This window comes from Zootoca vivipara, chromosome 2 (genome assembly GCF_965207765.1).
Source record: "Zootoca vivipara chromosome 2, rZooViv2.hap1.1, whole genome shotgun sequence".
Taxonomy (NCBI): Eukaryota; Metazoa; Chordata; class Lepidosauria; order Squamata; family Lacertidae; genus Zootoca; species Zootoca vivipara.
The window spans coordinates 45,349,055-45,369,790 of NC_142584.1; the positions used below are offsets into that span (position 1 = coordinate 45,349,055).

The 20,736-nt window shown below is 41.1% G+C and overlaps 1 protein-coding gene across 2 annotated transcripts in view; it reads right to left on the minus strand.

Annotated features, from left to right (window-relative positions):
* LOC118080229 (rho GTPase-activating protein 7) overlaps nt 1–20,736 on the minus strand; it is an 80,263-nt gene that overhangs the window by 32,338 nt on the left and 27,189 nt on the right. The window contains exon 1 of one of the 2 annotated variants that reach the window (XM_088661765.1): nt 6,472–6,766. The exons of the other annotated variant lie outside the window; for it this stretch is intronic. Within the exon in view, the coding sequence (XP_088517891.1) occupies nt 6,472–6,520 (49 nt within the window). The 5' untranslated portion in view covers nt 6,521–6,766. Of the gene's footprint in view, nt 1–6,471; nt 6,767–20,736 lie in introns of those variants that run through there. 2 annotated transcript variants of the gene reach the window in all.

Here is a 20,736-nt window from a genome sequence, read left to right on the forward strand (position 1 = left end):
TCATGTGTTGGAAATCTCCTTCTACATTCTACATAATATGGTAAGTAAAAAAGGCCAGTCCTTATGAAGAAGAATCAATAGGCATAAATGACATCAGAAATGGGAGTCTTCAAAAATCAGTAGAAATTTTCAGTCTTAACACTCTGTTACGTGAACAAAGGAATTTCAAAGGAAGGCTCCAATGTAAAACTGCTGATTTCATCAAGTAGTTAAATTCTGTTCATTTAGATATGACCAGAGACAATGGTTTATTGTGCTACTGCATTTACACCACAACACCCACTTCTTCAAAGAATCACTGCTTATCTAAAGTTGTAAAAGATACTTTTTGGGTATTTCAACATAACGTTCAAAACATAAACCCACCCAGCATGCAAGCCATCCCTATGAGAACACAAGCCAATGTTACACCAAATCTTCCGTCATACAACCCTTTTTTAAGAGTGAGATATCGTCATTATTGCCTGTAAATACCAGTTTGTATGCAAACAAACTGCATAATGGTGTATAGCTTTTTAGACAGTTGTTTAGCCACTTAAGCGTAATGGAATTTACTTACAAATTAAATTTCACTTATTTCAGCCTGCCGTTAAGGGCTTGCATGCTCTAGCTGTTTGGCAGTTCTCCAAATGATTCTATTTACACCCACTGAAAATTAATTGTCAAAGGCTGTTTTGCATAATGCAATTAGCTTCCATATAATCTCAGCTGTGTTTGAAAAACTTCAACTTCCTGTATCAGTGAGCTGACTTACAAAAATACAGACACAATTCTGGGATAACGATCAAGTATCTTATTCTACATTATGTAAGGTTGGTGTGTTATTTTGCACCTATGTTTTGCCAGGAGCTATGGTACATGTGGAAAATTGAGGAGTGTGTGTGTGTAAACCATTATCTATTCCTATGAATATCCTATGCTTAACTCTAATCACAAAAATCCACCTACAGGTCACCCTTTTTCTATTAAAAATATGTCTTTAGAGAAATGTGTGAATTTCTTATCTGGCTCCCCAAGTAAAACCCTCATAGATTTCACATACTGTATTATAATCTCAAGTTTGCCACTGAATGAACTTCAAAGAGCCAGAAAGGCCAGATCCCAAGCAATTGTACCTGTATCATAGATATGCATATCATATTCACAGTTCATTTAGATGTATTTACATAAAACGCTCTGCAAACAAGACTGCACATTCATGAAGGGATTGCAACACCTTGGGGTCAAGGGTGGGGACAAGAAGAATCAGACAATCTGCTGGTTCCCAATTACAAAATGGCTGGGAATGAGAAGTAATGTGTTTTCCCAGTGTTGCCTTAACATGCTCAAACATGACAGCCTTTTCATAGGCAGATACAGGAATAAATAACAACACAAAATTTGGGTAGTTTTATAAAAAGAATTAGACAAATTCATGGACAATAAGGCTATGGGTGGGTACTAGCTATTTTGGCTATGTTCTACCCCTCCAAATACCAGTTGCCAGGAAAAGATTGCACTCAGGTCTTCCTGATGGGTTTCTTAAAGGCATCTGGTTGGCTACTGTGAGAATAGGTTGCTGAGCCTGGTAGGCCTTTGGTCTGATCCAACACGACACTTCTTATGTACTTAATTACCGGTAGTGCCTATACACATAGCTGCCAAGTTTTCCCTTTTCTCGCGAGGGAAAATCCCTTTAAAAAAGGGATAACTTGGCAGCTATGTATACAGAGTCTAGGGCTTGCTGATCAGAAGGTTGGCGGTTCGAATCCCTGCAATGGGGCGAGCTCCCGTTGCTCGGTCCCAGCTCCTGCCTACCTAGCAGTTCGAAAGCACATAAAAAAGTGCAAGTAGATAAATAGGGACCGCTCTGGTGGGAAGGTAAACAGCGTTTCCGTGCGCTGCTATGGTTCGCCAGAAGCAGCTTTGTCATGCTGGCCACATGACCCGGAAGCTGTCTGCGGACAAACGCTGGATCCCTCGGCCTATAGAGCGAGATGAGCACCGCAACCCCAGAGTCGGACACGACTGGACCTGATGGTCAGGGGCCCCCTTTACCCCCTTTAATATCATTACATTTTAAATTACTGCTGTTATGTCATTTATTTGTATGATCATACTGCAATTTGCAAGATCATACTGTGGAGGGTTGTTTTAATTTTAGTTTACTTTGTTATCTGCTTTGATTGCACTAGTTCCAAAGGAAGCTTATAAATTGTGGGATAAATAAATCAACGAAATGTTCACAGGCACTCAATAGTTCAAAGAGTGTGAACTCTTAACAGCTTATATATATGGTATCTCTGTACAGGTCCGAGGCTCTCTCACTTTTAAAAGGAAGATGCCTAAACACAGAGTTAAGGGGTGGGGAGAGAAACACACAGAATACCAGCATTACTTCAAGTTCCCGTTGTGTTGTAATCAGGTGTCCTAATTTAACTGGCTAGCTGGGATTAAGAATAATTTTTTATTTATTTTTTATATGGATTTAGTCTAGACAAAAATAGTTTGTGGTTTCATCAGTAGTAAAATTCAGCATTTAGGATTGCTCAACTGCCAGCATGCATTTCAAGGATTTCCTATCATTCATTGCTGTAAGAGGAGTTGGGGGGGGGGTGTTCACAACTAGAATCCAAAAACATATATTCAGATAGGGTTGCCATATTTCAAAAAGTAAAAACCAGGACACCCTGGTTGAGTAGTTGTTGTTGTTTTTTGGGGAGAAACCGCTGAGATTGTTTTTTTTTTTTTTTTTTAAGTTGGAGAAATGTTTTAATGATCCATTGTGCAGCCATTTTGTATATAGAAACAAATTTTAATATCCTTTTTAGAATTAATTCACACATGTCTCATGTTTCACCTCTGGCCAACTCAACTCATAGAGTGAAGTTCTCATTGGAGAGGGTGCATGGTGTGTGTGTGTGTGTGTGTGTGTGTGTGTGTGTGTGTGTGTGTAAATGCATGCGGGGGGGCATGTACCTGCTCTTCATCCATACTTGCTGACTTGTCAGTTTGAGGAAATATCTATTGTTGTGAGGCCTGCACTTTGGGATTAGGATAAGATTTGTATTTCCACGGGAGGCAAAATGTCTGTCCCCAATCCCAGCACTCATCTCTGACAACCTGACAACCTACCTACTTCTGTCTGCTCTTTCTAAATTTGAATGGTTTGACTGCTAGTTTTTAGAATTAGAAACATTGAATAGCTTTTCGTTGTTGTTGTTATTATTGTTGCTCTTGTCATTGTTTGTTTGTTTTGCAGCCAAAACCCTACAGAAGATGAAATCCTGTCTTGGGCTCAAAATTTTGACAAGATGATGAAAACACCAGCCGGTAGGAATATTTTCAGAGAATTTCTTCGAACAGAATATAGCGAAGAAAACTTGCTGTTCTGGCTAGCATGTGAAGACCTTATCCTCACAACAACCCTGCGATGTAGGCTCGGCTGAGTGACTGCAGAAGCCCACTCAGTGAGCCTCGTATCCGGTGTGTGCGTGTAATGTGTGGACTGGAACCTGGGTATTCCCTGGCCATGGTCCAACACGCTTAAAGAGATTCGGGAATGAAGCGCTTCCGTGATTTGCCAACGCGGTTCCTCACCGCTGAGATTGTTGACTTGACTTGTCTAAAATCAAGGACAAAGCATCACCTTTTGGAAATTCCCCCTGGAAATCAATTCCGCCTTTGAAATTACGGTAATGTCTGTATGACAGCCCTAATTCAGATGATCTCTTACCAGCACAATTCCTATAAAATTGGGCTGAGGGATGCAGAACTGTTGTGCTGGATGTCACTCGCTTTCATGAAGCATTTTTAATGCTATGCATTTAAGTCTATTTTAAAATGACAGTAGTTGTCCCAAGGGTAGCCAACATGGTGCCCTCCAGAGGTTGTGAACTACGGTTCCCATAATCCCAGCCCACTGGTCATGCTGACTGGGGCTGATGGGAGTTGGAGTCTATAGTATTTGGTACAGCATGTTGCCTAGCTCCCTTTAGATTTGAGGAAAAGAGCACAAATGTGATTTAAGCACACACTGTATATTAATTTATACCAAATGTTTATTCTCTTTTAGATTATATTTAATGTAAAGTTGGATTTGTTAAATATATAAACTGTGTCCAGTAGAGATTCCTACCTACCAAAATAGGACTGGCAATGCCACCTACCCACACAGATGCTACAAAGTCCTAGTTTTTCAGGTGTCTGCTCACAGCACAGATGGCAAAGCCTCAACAAACAACAGCCCCGTATTTATCTGATCCATTCAGCAACCAGATTAGACTTGCTTCACGTTTTCCCTTTACTAACTTTGCTTTCCAAGCCCCATGATTCATATAGCACAATGCTACCTGGAAGTTATGTAACACCAAAATAGTCTTTAAAAAGACCAACTATGTCAAAGTGATTAGCCTGTCACAGAAAAGGAGAGCGATGAGGTATTAGCTAAATAGTCATTTCCTCAAGGGAGTAGAATTTAAAACACACCTCTAGATTTTGCTAAGGAAAGGCAGAGGAACTTGGGGGAAACTGAAGGGTTAAAGTGTTACCGGTATTAGTTAAGAGAACCTAATAATTATGAGTTTGCTCTCATTTCTCAGATAGTTGCTAAGCTGACTCAGAATAGATAACAAAATATGTTAACATTGTAGCTTTTTGTTTGTATAATTGTTTCATATAAACGACTGGCGTTGTCTCCAAAACTTTTTCTCAACTGCTTAGTATTTCAGATTCTGTATGGTTTAGTGACAAAAGGTGGGACTAATTTCAACCTAGCTCTTAAACTGCCAATTCTAGTTATTTGCTAAACTGAAGTAATACAGATGCAATCATATACACCTGGGATCTCGAAATGCAGTCTACTTTAGGGATCTCCGAAATGGAAGCAATTTTGGGGACAAATATACCCTTATTTGGTTACGAATTATCCTGCGAGTCATCTCAAAGCAGCTCATTTTAAACAAATTTCCCAAACTATTTAAAGATGATAAAATAATCTCTTAGGTCCTAAGTAGGGCAGATGGGGACAATCCTAACTGCCAGATATGTTACAGCTGACACAATCAAGCATGGACTCCACCTCCAGACTATTTTTTTGAAGAATGTGCATTCCTTTTCCCAAACCAGATTTTGGCTTACTGTGTCTTCTCCAAGGGACAAAGCTGGGTTGCCTAGCTTGCTTCATGTCCAGTTTAAAAAGAAGTTCAGACTAAGGGCTAGGTAGAATTTAAATGCAATTTTATTTTTTATCTATCATGTTTTTACGTTTTTATCCTGACCCTTCTCCCAAAGGATCCCAAGGTGGCAAACAAGCAATAAAACAATAAAAACAAAAAGAAATATCTTTAAAAACACCTCAATGCAGGTGCAGACTGTAAAAAATCCCAATACTGATGCAGCCGTTAACTGATGGACATGCATAAGCCCTAGAAATCCTTACCCAGCCACTTTAGACACAATTGTTCAGAGCAGGCAGCTGGGTTCTTCTTGAAACTAAAACCTGTTTTTTCTCCTTTTCAAGTGGTGGCATATGTGCTTGCGGACAAATTGCAAATGGAGAACTGAGCTTTATGTTCTGTAAACATTGGGGGGGGGGCATCACTTTATGGGGATAATATGTGGGACAGTAGACTTTGGCTACTGAAGTATTTAATGGGGAAACCAGTAACCCTCCATATATTCTTGGACTACAACTCCTATTGTACCTGACCATTGATCATGCTGGCTGGGGCTGGAGGGCCACAGATTCCCCATATGTAGTCCAACCTGAATATTTAGTAAATTAACTCAAATAGTGCCAATTGCTATAAGCCTCCAGTGACCTCCTTCCAAAAGGACACTAACTCTGTTGCAGCCTGTAAACTTTTCAACATTCATAGTAGTCAGATGAGTGTAACAATTGTGCAATGGGTGCCTCAAGGACTTCCATGAGCCATGTTTGTCAGGGTACACATTTTAAAATAATATTGGATCACTAATGTTTTGGAAAATTGGGTCCCTCTTCTCTTCCAAAATGTCACAGGTATATCCCAGGGATCAATTATTCTTCCTTTCATGTATTTTCTTCCTTTAATTCCCCCCCACACACACACACTTACTCTCTCTTTTCTTAAGATAACTGCCCCTGAACGCTAATATCCTATACTTCAGAGGAAAGCAACTTGTAGAGTACACACATTCCAGATAACTACACTAGCAATGCAAGACAGGCACTGTTCCAACAACTGGAGTCATTTGGAGCCAACCCCCTCCCACCCTCTACATATTTCAACTCTGATATCACTAGAATATTCCCTATGTAATCATGCCACCACCAGAAACCCTGCTTGCTCTCCCTTACCATGAATATTAAAAGGAACTGCTTGAGCTATAATTGCGGACACAAAGCAAAGTTTATAACTGCTAGAGTTAGCAAATTGTAGAAATTAATAAATGATAGAATTTAGATAATATTTGGAGTACTAAAAGTAAAATGCCAGGCCAGGGCCTCACCTGATATAGAAGTCCTGAAGAATGAAAAATGGTGCTGGAAGCAAGTCATTAACCAAACTGGAACAGCTGGGACAGAAGCACAATAACTTGGTTGATGGAAACCATCAACCAGGTAGGAAGCTCTGCTGGTGAGGACAGGAAGTTGCCAAGGTGATGGGGAGGATGTGATGTCACATTAGAAAAATCGTGTCCTTTTGAAATCAGAGGTCTGGCTGTGAAGGGCAGAACCATCTTGCGCAGGCTGGGACAGATGCATAGAAAGGGTATGCAGGATGCCTTGGACTCTAATGTTGCACTGCTGTGGAAAACAAGCCCCTATTAACATGTAATGCTCCAAACTCTCTCCAAAGTAGACCAGGTGTAAATACGTGTACAATAAACCATATTTCTTAAAGACAGTAGTCTTCACTTTGCCCTGATTTCCCAATGGAAACACAACTCTGGGTGAGCACCTGGAGCCCCTGGGATCTTGCTACTGCTTGGTAGAGATTGGGGGTGGTGAACTCCATTGTAAATATATACAGTGGGACCTCTACTCACGACCACAATCCATTCTGGAGGCCTGTCCAGAAGTCGAAACAGGTCACTGGGAGAGGCATCCCAACCGGAATTCCCAACCGGAGAGAGCGCTTGGGGGGAGGGCAGGGGAAGATGGAAAATTTGATATGTATCTGTATGTTTTCTCTATTTTTTGTATTATGTAAAACCAATAAAATATATTATATAAAAAAGGGAGAGGCATCATTGTGCGCAGGCATGGGCAGCGATTGCCCACTTCTGCACATGTGCGAAAGGCGATCGCTGCTCTTGCGCATGTGCGAACGGCAGCAAACCAGCCGGTTACTTCTGGGTTTGCTGCAGACATTGAGCGAAATGGACATGAGTGGAGGCAGATGTAAGAAGAGGTTTGACTGTAATTCCCAGTTTAGCATTAGATGCATCTACTTCACGCTGTTCACCTCTCAACAAGGCATCTGTATCATTTTGTTTTTTGTTTTGTCCGGCAAGCTTGTAGGGAGCATGTGTTCAGAAATCCAGTAATAAAATAGCTAGGACTCATAAGAACTTTGGTCTATGCCTCATTATGTGTCCTAACAGAACAGAAATTAGGCAAGAACACAATATAGTCTCTCTCCCACCCACATCAGTGCCTAAGGGGCATTCTCAGCATCCTCTGGAACATGCCAACCTAGGGAGAGCCTGATCTAGGCTGTGATAATGTCTCCATTGCCGTACATTACAGTAGGAGACACTTAGAAGCTATGCAAGTCCACCACACCTTTAAAAAATCTTCAACAGTTTTTGGACATTTAATTGACATAAGGCAACAAACAAGAAAATTATTCTTGACAATATGTTTCAAGGGCAGAACTGAAAATTACACTAAAGAAAGAAGTTGCAGTAGATACATGGATAAGGAAAATAACATACTAGGTAGAGATGACAAAATAAAGGCCCATTTGCACCCCAAAAGCATTTATGCAGCTATATTCTACATCCAATGTCTGAGGTATGCAGCTGAATGGCAGTTGCGAGGAGAGAGCTGTTGCACTGAGGTCCTGCTTCCAGGCTTCCCACAGGCATCTGTTTGGCCACTGTGAGGACAGAATGACATGCAGTATGGTAACATCTTCTTATGCACATTTAACTTGTGCAATTTCAACCAAACACAGTTGAAGGCAGGCTGGTTGAAATTGTGCAGTTAAATCCAAGCAAAGTGGAGAACTAAAAAGCTCGTTTTGTGCTGGATCCACTTTGGGTTACCTGGTGCAGAAAAAGCTTTTAAGCTCTCCACCTTGCTTGGGGGGCACTCAGTGCTCCAGTTCTGGGATGTTCATGCAAAATCTCCTAAGCACCTGACATGTGACTTCTTTGGTTTTTGAATTTAACCTCCTCCAGCTTCCTCTAATGTTCTGATGACAGCCCTTCTTTTAAAAAATAATAATTAAGAGGGTTGTGCAGAGTGAAAATCAGCACAGCTGCTCCCCTGCAGCAATGCTATCCTTTCTACCCAACCAAAAGCAACACATAGGCTTGAGTACCACACTAGGTATTAGCACTATAGACTGCACTTTGGGAAAGAATATGGCTGGGCAGCACTCAACTTGATAAAGTACATTCCAGTCAGGGCTTAAAGGACAAGAGTCAGATGCATCTTCTGATAGATTCTTTTGCAACTGACTAACCTTATTCCCTGCATCCCCAAGTAAGAGGTGTATTTGCTTTGGATGAAATACACCCTTTAAGCAGAGCAAAGTAAACCCTCTGTTTCACATTGTGAAATCTTAAGGGTTTTGACAGTTTTTACACTGCATATGAATTGGTCTTTTGTTTCAGCAGTTAATACAAAAGCTGGCTCCTGGGGCACTATCACAAAGCACAAGTATGTCTGTATGTGCCTTCTCCATTCCGTAGAATAAAATGGCTAGGATGTGCCAGCAAACAGGAATACTACTGAGAAAACAAAAGCAAGAGTTAGATACGTGCAAACATGCCAGTCTAACTGAGTAACAGCTACAGGGGCTGTGTGGTGCAGCTAACAATGTAAGGATGTACTTACTGAAGAAGAATAAAGGAAAAGGGTGGGGGAACAGGATTGTTTTACGTTAGCAAAAGCAGCAGCAAGAGGAGGAACACACATTGCTTGCATGTTACCTTAAGATTTGAGATAAGTACAAAATGTGCTTCTTTCTTTGCCCATAGCACACATATGTAATTCTGCTAAGCAATGTAGCCTAAAGTAAGGTGTTGGGAACCTTTGGCATTCCTGGCGTTTCTGAACTACAATACCCATCATCCCTGGCCATTGGTCATGCTTACTGGAGCTAATGGGAGCGGTAGTTCAGCCGCATCTGAAGCATCAAAGATTCCCCACACCTGCCTTAAGCCTATTCCTACTGGAAGTTGACAAGAGTAAAAGGTGGGGGCCTTATGATCAATAAATTGAAATAAAAACTTGGAGTACACAGAGGTTAGAGACAAAACTGTTTACAATTGCTTTAATTTAAGAAGGGTTTTCATAGTTGTTTCCATAACATCACAGGTAATTAAAGGTAAAGGGACCCCTGACCATTAGGTCCAGTCGTGACCAACTCTGGGGTTGCGGCACTCATCTCGCATTATTGGCCGAGGGAGCCGGCATACAGCTTCCGGGTCATGTGGCCAATGACTAAGCCGCTTCTGGCAAACCAGAGCAGCGCACGGAAACGCCGTTTACCTTCCCGCTATAGCGGTTCCTATTTATCTACTTGCATTTTGATGTGCTTTCGAACTGCTAGGTTGGCAGGAGCTGGGACCAAGCAACGGGAGCTCACCCTGTCACAGGGAATCGAACCGCCGACCTTCTGATCAGCAAGCCCTAGGCTCAGTGGTTTAGCCCACAGCGCCACCTGGGTCCCAGGTAATTAACTCCTTGCTAATTTAAGTTTTGTGAAGGCAAATGCTGTAAGATTATAAAAAATTCCTAAATGAAATAGTAACCAATACCTATCCAGCAACTTATAGAAGCTTCCCACGCAATTCCCCCCAAAAGGCGTGGATGCTATATTAGCACAAACACACACATTAAAATTATGGGGTGGTAAAAAAGCCTTGGGGAGGTGGGGCAAAGATGAGCAATAGTGATTCATCATCTGTTTTGGATACACCATCTGTGTTTGTATGTGAGCTTTCAGAAAATGTGTGTGTGTGTGTGTGTGTGTGTGTGTGTGTGTGTGTGTGTGTGTGTTACAGTTCTGACAGAGGTTTTAGTCCTGTTGCTTTTGCTTGACAGATGTGAAAGATGAGACCTGGAAGACCTACTTAGCTCAATTTAACCAATTCCTATGTTAGGTGACAGGGGCCAGAGCTACCAGGTAAAGAGCAGATTGTCTGCTGTAAAGAATACTGGGAGTGCCCCCCTTAAAATAGTAGGTGCAGGGGTCCGGATCTGGATGAGGACCATAGCAGGGAGCAACCCCCCCTCCCGTCCACCCACTTCACTGTCTCAATTCAACTTGGTGATAATGGAGGGGGCTGCACCAGCTATTTGTAATATTAAAAAAAAGATATTCTACACTTGAAGGAATATTATAGTAAAAGCACCATTGCAATTCAGGAAGCTTTTAGAAGCTGCCCCCCTCTCCACACACACATAACAACTCCTAAGTATAGAAGGAGTTATCACCACAATCAAAGCCCACTTCTAAAGAAAGTTCACTTTAAGGTTTCAGCCATCAATACAAAGACAGCTGCTTTTGGCTGCTATCACATGACAACAGCTTTGAATGCAGCCAAGTCATCCAAGCACAAAAGAAGTGTCATTCTAACAAGACATCTGTGCAAAGAGTCTGACAATCCTAACTGCAGCATTTCAAAATAATCCAGCAGTATTCTTTGCATGTACTCTGTGGTCTCACAAGTAAACTATTATTAGAAAGACCCCAAAACCAGCAAAATTGATATGAGCACATTACAAATATATTGTATCTGACACACTATTTGTTAGTACTGTTGCTGCCCTTCCCCCTCAATGATGGTCCTACCAACTTCAATGGAGAACATCAGTAGTCTTACATTTCTCTGGTTCACAGCTGTAAGCTGCAGGACAACTGAGGTAAGCCACCACACAGAAGAAATTCAGTTTTGTACTTTTTCAGTCTTATAGGCTGGTCAAGCTGCTCTGACCTGAAAAGAGTCTTCTGAAAAAGACCCTTGGGTCAATTGAAGTTGATCTCAGGATCTGAGAGAGGTTCACAACTTGCATTCTGTGAAGAGATGAGCAACCACAACCCTTCTTCTAGTTTTCAGTTGAAATATAGGAGAAAAATGCAGCTAAAAATACACACACTAATGTTATTTTCCATGTGAGCAATTAACACAGTTGCCAGCAGACCTTTTTACTGTTGTAAACAGAGAAGAGAGGGCTCCATGAGCAAAGGGAAAGGATAAAACTGGATTGTGACCCCAGCTGCTCTGTCTGCCAAAGGTCTCTCAGCCAAGCCAAGTCCCTCTGCCCATGCAGCATTCCCACAAGGTAATGGAGAGCATTGGCAAAAGATGGCCAGCAGTGCCTGGCTCATGTTGATGTTAATTCACAAATGAAAGATTTCAAGCTGCTATAATGGTGGGGAAAGGGAGGAGAGTTGATAGGCTCCTCCAGATAATGTTTATGGAGCATTCATCCACATTGGCTTGCATAAAGCTTTTGCAGAGGTTAGACCAGGCTTCCTCAACCTCGGCCCTCCATATATTTTTGGCCTTCAACTCCTATGATCCCTAGCTAGCAGGACCAGTGGTCAGGGATGATGGGAATTGTAGTCTCAAAACATCTGGAGGGCCGAGGTTTAGGAAGCCTGGGTTAGACTATGTGTGGTCTTCACTGAGAATTTCTTCTGATTTGTTTGTTATAAGACAATGAGCTCACATCTTGATTTCTTCTGCTGTGTTTAGATGTCTTATTGTTAATCATTTGTCCACAGCACACTTTTCAATGCATTTCTTCAATGCTTTCTGAACCACAAAACATCTGTTTGTTCATTATTTTTATTCTAAAGTGGATTTGTTGTGCTAGAGACAGAGGCACTTTAAACCACTTAGACTGCATGAACTGAAATTTCCAGTATGTGCTTGAAACTCTCCTGAAAAACACTGGTGGTATGGCAGTAACCAAAGACCAGGTATCTGATATTTACAATTAGCTTAAGCATGGAGGAAGAGTTCCTTTTCACCTGACAATAACTATTCAAAAAAGGCTGCTTGATAACCAGTATCCTGATTAGAGAACAAGCAAAGCACTGTGGGAAAACAGGATGCTGGAGCTGATAGGCCTTTAGTCTTTTCCAGCAGTACTGTTCTCATGTCCTTAAGAGCAGCTTGGCAGGGTGAGGATATATGTTGCACCCATACATATCTAGATCAGCCACCAGAGATCCTCATTTTAGCTGAACAGTGGCAAAAGTTCCCTCCAGTTCTGTACCACCAAGCAATCAGTGAATCCTAGCCAAAGGAAACTCTTTTGAAGAGCTCAAACAAGAGTAGGAAATACTCTGGCAAGATAACTCCTTATTACCACACTGCACTGTTTTAGTTATATAGCTTTCACTGCTGCTGCTAGGAAAGGTTAAATACAGAAAAGGAAGTCCACCCAGTTTTCAAGCCGTATTAATAAGTTCCATGCAGCTTTCCACACGGTCTGTGCCAAAAATCCACGGATGTTACATAAGAACACTAAGTGCCCTGTATTTATTTTTCTTTGTTTTTCCAGATCTGGAATGAGCTCATGTTGTTGGCTAGAAAAGAAGTGTTAGCTTTGAATCAGGAGGTCCACCAAAGTTCAAAAATGTGTTTTAAATGGATTTTTTAAAAGTGCTTTCTTTTCTGGGTTAGGAAGCAAAATCACCTACCTTGTCCTGAAAATATAAAACGAGGAGAAGGATTTAATTTTCAGCCTTGTGAGACCAGACAGCTGCTGGGGGAGGGCAGTGGGGAAAATAATAATGAACCAGCTGAAAAATCACTAAATATGTGGAATAAAAATGTAGCAAAAATGGGAAATATTTGACTACAAATTCAATATTTTTTTAAATAAAAAAGACAAGGGGCAGCCAGGGGCTAGATGGCCTCAATGGATGCTGTTCTACACGAAGCCTGCATTTTCAAATTTGCCCTGGCTTACAGACACATTTTTCAAGCACCTTATCTTTCCCACTCTTCACATGCAAAAGCCAACTGATCTAGTGTTATGAAATGCAACTGGTGATGAGCTGTTGGTAAAATATGCATGCAAGTTATGTATTTGAGTAATACTTTTGTTTCCTTGGAACACACACACTTAACTTTCATTAGTGATCCCCTTGCTACTTCATTTCACAATAATACTCCTACCTACAACAACTAAGTTATGAACTACAGACATGTTCTAAGAGTCTGTTCAGCACCTGGGCATGTAACTGCCTGGAAACCCTATGTACACACAGACTTGAGTTCCATGATGGAAGTAAGGCAGAATATAATAGCAGAATAAAATAATAAACAACACCCCTTGGTAATTTATCCTGTGAACCGACCTGAGATCTTGCAATGAAGGGTGCTATGTAAGTCAAACAAACAAACAAACAAACAAATAATAAATCCCTCCATTTGGCGAACTATGTAGTGATTCCTATTCACTCCTACTTCTACTTATCCAATTCCTCATCCACAAGAGCACCTCTCCTCCTATTCCATGACTGCTAAGCTTACTCAGGAGTCTTTGATGACAGAAATTGTCAATAGCTTTTTGAAAGTTGAAGTAACTTCCCCATTTGCCTCTTTTTTGATACACTAAAAAGGAACCACCCAGCCTAGTTTAATCTAGCCTTTCCTTTTTGCGTATCTGCGTGTGAGTGAATATGCTCTGTGTGAATGCTGACTTTCTTGGCATTTCCACCAATACACTAATGCGATGATTAAAGACATTCCTACTTACTTTGCCTGTCTCCCTATTCATTCACCAATTTTGAAGCAGTGAATTTCTACTAATTATCAGTCCACAGTTCCACTCATCCTTTCTACTACATTTCTTCAAGTGTCATAGCCATGAAAAATCAGCAGAAATGTTCTGGCACCACCTGGACGGTGCGGCACAGCACAGCTATGATGAAGAAGGTTGTACTGTACTTATCAGTGCACAAAGAATGTGAAATACGCTTTCTCATTCAGTCATAGAGTTACAATGCAGGAAGGAAACTAAGCATGTTTTTTTTTAAAGCAACAGATTATTTCTAATATATTTAAAGGCTAATGGTAGCCTTAATAGGAGACCTGTAGTATTTTTAATGATTTTCAGCAACTCCAGAAAATCTCGATGAAGGTCTAACAAAATGGCTTCAACATTGAACAGATTATGCAGATAAAGAGGCTGGACTTCAGCATACCTCATAATGTTTTGGTTGATAAATTTTTACAATCCATACAGAGGCATTAGGCTTTTCCAGAAGGTGCAGCTCTATTTTTTTATGCATACCATTTGTAGATTACTCAGTTGTTGCACAGAAACCACACATCTTTCATCAAAAGTGTAACTTCTGTGCAGGCAATTATGGTTGACATCTGTCTGTCTCAAGAGACAGTGGAGTGTGTATCCAGGGGTGAAGGCTAACCCCTGCATTAGTGGCACCAAAGTGACCTTTCTGGGGCTAAAGCTTGGGTGGTGTGTATTGGAGCACCTGGAGAAGGTATTTCCTGGGAGGTACGGTAGGTTTATGTTGGAGAAGACATTCCTTTAGATAGCACAACCTTTCTCCATGGAGCCATTTTCTTGGGACTCTCGTCCATTTCTGCTCCTCCTTTTCTGTCCCTAAGGACAGCTAAGAATGATCACCTTGCTGGTATTTGCTAGAATGCGAACAGACTTTAAAGGAAGGGGAGCAAACAGCCGTAATACAATTCCACTTCTACAGAAAAACTACCTTTTCCATTCACTACCTGCAAGAAAATTATCCTCTCCATTCATTGCATGTGAACTAGAGAAGATCACACTATTGTATCTTAATCAGACCAGCAGCGTAGCTAGCAGCTTGGGTGCCCAGGGTGGTATGCATGGCCTGTGCGTGTGTGCCACACACAGGCTATGGGGCAATGTGCCCATGGGATAGGGCAAGGTGTGCGGGAATCCCAGTGCCCAAGCTGCATTCCGCCCCAGTGGCCAGCATGCCTGTGTTGCTTTTTTGAGCAACGTGGGGCCTGCAGGCAGCCCGAGCCACTGCATCACTCCCAGGAGAGCCACATGGTTCGGGCATGCTGTATACCCTGCGGTAAGTGCTGCCCCCGCAGTGTGGCTCCAAGTGCGCCCGACCTCCACCCCTTCCTAGCTATACCTCTGAATCAAACTATGCATAACTTTCCTCCCAAATCTAACATGTCTTACTTGAAGATAGTGGATATGGATTGATATAACTGCATTTATTTATTAAATAAACATATGATTCAAGAGACAGACTCATTTGTAATCTTATAGAAAAAACACACTCTGAAACACCCACTTTCCTGATCATATAAAAGTGGTATAGTAACCATTTTTTGGTCTTTAGGACTGAAAAACTAAGCAAAAAGCACACCTAGTCACTATCTCAGAGAACCTTGCCACTATTAAAGCTCATAAGAACTAAACCCTTCCCCTGTTCTGAGTGGCCACTGAAGTTATGATAATCCATCTTGGCTCAAGTTCTCAACAATAGAGATCTATCAAAAGTGTTTATGTAATTTGTATAACTTTCCCACAGTTATTTTTGAATGGGGTGATGATTACTATGGAGGTACAAAGCATTCTTACTGCTTTGCCATAAAAAATATTTTCAGGCAGTATGTAAGATTGGGTTGTCTGGCTAACATCAGGAAGAGAGCAAAAGTGCATTATTTTACCATTCACAGCTATTTGAAATATCTTCATAACTTTTTAAAAGAAACCTATTCATTTAAAAAAATGCAAAAACTGATAGCATTTTATTAGAAAGTGACAATTGGATGCACAATAAAAGAGTTCTCAGATTTAGAAAGCTATTTAAACAACTGATTTATTTGAAGACTTTCTGTAAACATATAAATGCTAACATGTTCTGTTGATTTAAGCATTTGCTTTCCTATTAGTTTTTTAAAGCAGCACAAACTTGACCGGATGCGTTATTTACATTTCACATGTCCTTTAAAGCATGTTTCGCATACCACATAAGAGTTTCCTACTCCTGAAACAGTGAACTTTATTTGTGACTTCAGTATAGAAATGGAAAAGCAACAGTTGTGTGATAGCTCAGTTGGCAGAGCATAATACTCTTAATTTCAAGTTTGTGGGTTCGAGCCCCACATTGGGCGAAAGATTCCTGCATTGCAGGGGGTTGAACTAGACTAGATGATCCTCGTGGTCCCTTCCAACTCTATAGTTCTATGTTTCTAAGCCTTAGTAGCAGCAGCAGCAGTAGTAGAAAGAAGCAGACAACTGCTGCATTAAAAACAGATGCTTAGAAAACATGACTATGCACCGCTCACTGCTGATGGCGAGAAGTTCCTGGGGCAGCCCTGCTCAGGTTGGCTTCCTTTGAAGAAGGCACTCAAGACTTAGGAATTTTTAAAATACTTCGTTTGTTGACAAAAAGAGCGCAAGTGGAAGCAGCAAGCAACATGTGCCCTCCTACACACCAAAGAGACACTCAACACCCAAGATGCTGCCAGCCTCCTACTAACTCTTGGCCATTTCTCTGTTTCCAAAACCCCTTTTTTGTCCTCATACCCACTCCACACACACACCCCACTTCATATAATTGCGCTTCTCCTAGCTGGGGTAGGTGGAAGGTTTATCATCTTCAAAGTTCTCACTTGAGCATTCTGAACAAGAGAGCTATTAGTTCTCCAATGTATTTGCCAGATTTCATACCTAACCTTCACCATAAAATCCCAGGGCAGGTTATAACAATAACAAGCACTTTCTCTAACAAAGGAATGCCCAGACAGCTACCATAACAATCAAGCTTACACCTTTATACTGTAGCTAATTTGCAAGCGGCAAATTTTCTTTGTATCAGATGGGCTCTGATCTTGCTTTTCTTAAGAAACTGCTCTCTCTAACACATTCCACTGAAGACAAATATACTTTTATTTTTGTTTAATGAAACTGTGTAAACACTCCTAAACCCTTTAACTTCCTGCAAGCTGTTGGAAGATTTCCTGAAGTATAGAAGAACCCATCCTTGTTTACACTCTAGGGCTGCAGCAACCATGAAAGCAAGGCCTGCCTTCTGTGGTTACAGGTTCCTTTGTCCAAAGCAGAGGAAATCTGGACTACCACAAATATGGTCACAGAACAGAGCCATTAAAAACTCTGAAGGAACACCTTACTTTGGAAATTCCTGATCTTACCTGAATTCAGCATTGACCCCAGGGAGAAAAGGCAGTTTAAAGTTAAAGCTACGACAGAGGAAAAGTTGATTAGCATTCGCTATTATCATCTCCACATATTTAGGTGTCAGTCAATCCTGGAAATATCAGTTCACATTGGTCTACTATTTGCATGTATCTTTACAGGAAACCCCCCAAATTGTGGGTGTGTCTTCCTGAATTGTCCTGAGTGCAAAAATTAGCAAATGAAGTAGCCATGAGACAAAGACTAGTAGATAGAATGTATATATTATTACATAAATCCTCCCAGCCTTTGAACTAGATTCTTAAGTGTGTTCTAAGCAAAATCTGCTCTTATTCCCTTATGGGGTACACAAGAGCCTTATTGGGTTCTCCATCGGTCGGAGAATATATAACAGAGGCCAACCAGAGAAGTTTGAGAAGCAAAGCCTTTATTTGCTGTTGCAACAGGGTCCTTCACCTCACTCAGGAGAACTAGGAAGGAACCCAGAACAAAAGAGAACCTCCACTTTTATCAGTTTCCCCATCACCAAGAAACGCTCCCAATACATCATTCCTACATCACAGCTATGTAATCAATACCTCACAAAAAAGGAGGGTTCAAGGTAGAAATCTGAGCACTTTTGACACCTCTCCTAGTCCTCCTATCACCCCTCCCAGGTGTGAATTCCTAAACACAAAGAGAAATTAACATTTTTATAAGAGTTGATCACTGTCTTTTGTTCAGAGGAGTCTTCCATTGTGAATGAGATACCACTGACAGCGAATTATGGCTCCCAAGTTGCTAGTCATGTGGAAATGTGCGCATATGCTGATCCTTGTTGTTGTTGTTTAATCGTTTAGTCGTGTCCGACTCTTCGTGACCCCATGGACCATAGCACGCCAGGCACTCCTGTCTTGCACTGCCTCCCGCAGTTTGGTCAAACTCATGTTCGTAGCTTCGAGAACACTGTCCAACCATCTTGTCCTCTGACGTCCCCTTCTCCTAGTGCCCTCAATCTTTCCTAACATCAGGGTCTTTTCCAAGGATTCTTCTCTTCTCATGAGGTGGCCAAAGTATTGGAGCCTCAGCTTCACGATCTGTCCTTCCTTAAGGCAGGGTTGAATCCAAGCGGGAGGGGTGCGGGTCTCTGGAGTGGAGCAGAGGCGAAGAAGGTGGTGTTGCGAGGGATTCTGGGTAACTGCAGCTGTCAGGTTCGGTCACCCCTCTCTGTTCATTAGTAATGGTGCCCTGCAACCCCCCCCAATATTATTTTATAACAAGTGGCACGGGCTTTGACCCTCACAAGGTAGCAAGAGCGATAAACACACACACTTTTGGACTGACATAGCAGGCTGACAGCAAGGTCCACCCAGAAACAAAGACTGTTGTTGCTCCTGACTACCTCCTTTTAGATGGTAATGCAGCATGAATAATACCAGCTACTGTTAGTCAGAACCTCTCAGACTCTACCAAGGGCCCTTCCAAATGAGATGTTTATAGTGCTATAGTGCTTATTGTTTGAATGGGGTTTTTTTGGAGCAAAACTTTCAACACTCATCACATGCCACTGTTTTCTGGAAGGTCAGTGGACTTTATTCCCACCTATACCAGTAGATCCGAATATGGTCAGATTGAGATCAAAAGTAGCAACCTGTCATCTGTTGAATTTTAAGTCTTTAAGAGTTGTCCAATATGAAAGCGTGACCAGAAAATGTAAATCAAGTCAAGTTTAGGGATTGGCACCAGCTGAGTACAGCGGAGGAGCTGGGATATATTCTACTTGATCTTCTTGAGTTAAGACACCACTGACACACCTTTTTGAAAGCAAAATCCTTTTAAGTTCACACTGATCAAGTTAGATGGTATGTTGCTAAAGATCCATGCCCATTCTGCACTTTGTTACTGCTGCATTTAAATATTTACTCCAATTGGCTTAAAGAAGGGTTAATTGATTCCTGCTGTTCCAGTTCTCTTTTTATGTAGTCTTTATTTATGCATTTTGAACAGTAAACACAGATAAACTAACTCAAAAGAACCCCGATTCTCGCTTCCTTACCATTCATTCAATGTGTGTATATCATTGACACTGGGGTAAGTTATTTCACAAATCATGTGTATATATTAAGATCAATTGTAGGTATTATATAATATCATGTTAATTGTTTCCACATATTATGCCAGAAATTACCAAGTGCTGAAGGCGGTGTCCTCATCCTGTTGTTTCTGATATGTTGAATAAAAATATACCATGTTTCCTCAAAATAGTCTTTGTTTGGTGGTTTTTTGTTTTTTTTTAGCCTTAAGTTGCTTAGATAGTTTTTCCATGAGTGCAGTGTTCCATATCTTATTTTATCATTCCTCAAGGGTCAAATCAGCAGCTACCTTCCAATATTGAGCTAAAATTTGCCATCATTAAAAAGGGATTTAGGTTTGAACTGTAAAAATAATAACTTTATTCATTACTAAACTCCAAAAACCTTGAACATTCTCACAGCTCCACTACATATGATAATAAGACTCCTCCAATATAATGGGTTGGATTGCTGGTAGCCTCTGAGAGGTGAAAGATGCCACCAATGCAGTATCTTAATATTTTCTTTTGTTGTTGTTGTTGTTTAGTCGTGTCCGACTCTTCGTGACCGCATGGACCAGAGCACGCCAGGCACTCCTGTCTTCCACTGCCTCCCGCAGTTTGGTCAAACTCATGTTCGTAGCTTCGCACTGTCCAACCATCTCATCCTCTGTGCCCTCAATCTTTCCCAGCATCAGGGTCTTTTCCAGGGAGTTTTCTCTTCTCATGAGGTGGCCAAAGTATTGGAGCCTCAGCTTCAGGATCTGTCCTTCCAGTGAGCACTCAGGGCTGATTTCCTTCAGAATGGATAGGTTTGATCTTCTTGCAGTCCACAGGACTCTCAAGAGTCTCCTCTAGCACCATAATTCAAAAGCATCAATTCTTCTATTTCTATTTTTTTCTTTTATCTTTGTTGATATAGGCTTAAATGGCCATTTCTTCCAAAGTTTATGCCATTTAGTTGGCTCAATATTACAGTTCAAATGTGATTCCTATAGTGGTTTAAAATATTCTATCTTATCCATCACTGCATTACAGAATAATTTTGAGTATATGATAGCAAAATAATATGCCTGGACTTAAAAAATTAATAATAAGACACACTTCTATCTCATACCAATAATACCAATTTCCACATTTTGGCTCCCGTATTTGGTGTCATTTGGAAAGAGATGTTGATCCCGCCTTCCTAGAAACAATGGTTGTTCCATATCAACAGGCACAAATGATTACACAAGATAACTTTCCCACATGGGCCAGTTTCAAAGCATTGTCATAAATAAATTACCTTCTCTACTCTGCCACCAGTCTAAGCTAAGCCATTCTTCTTCCAGACACATTT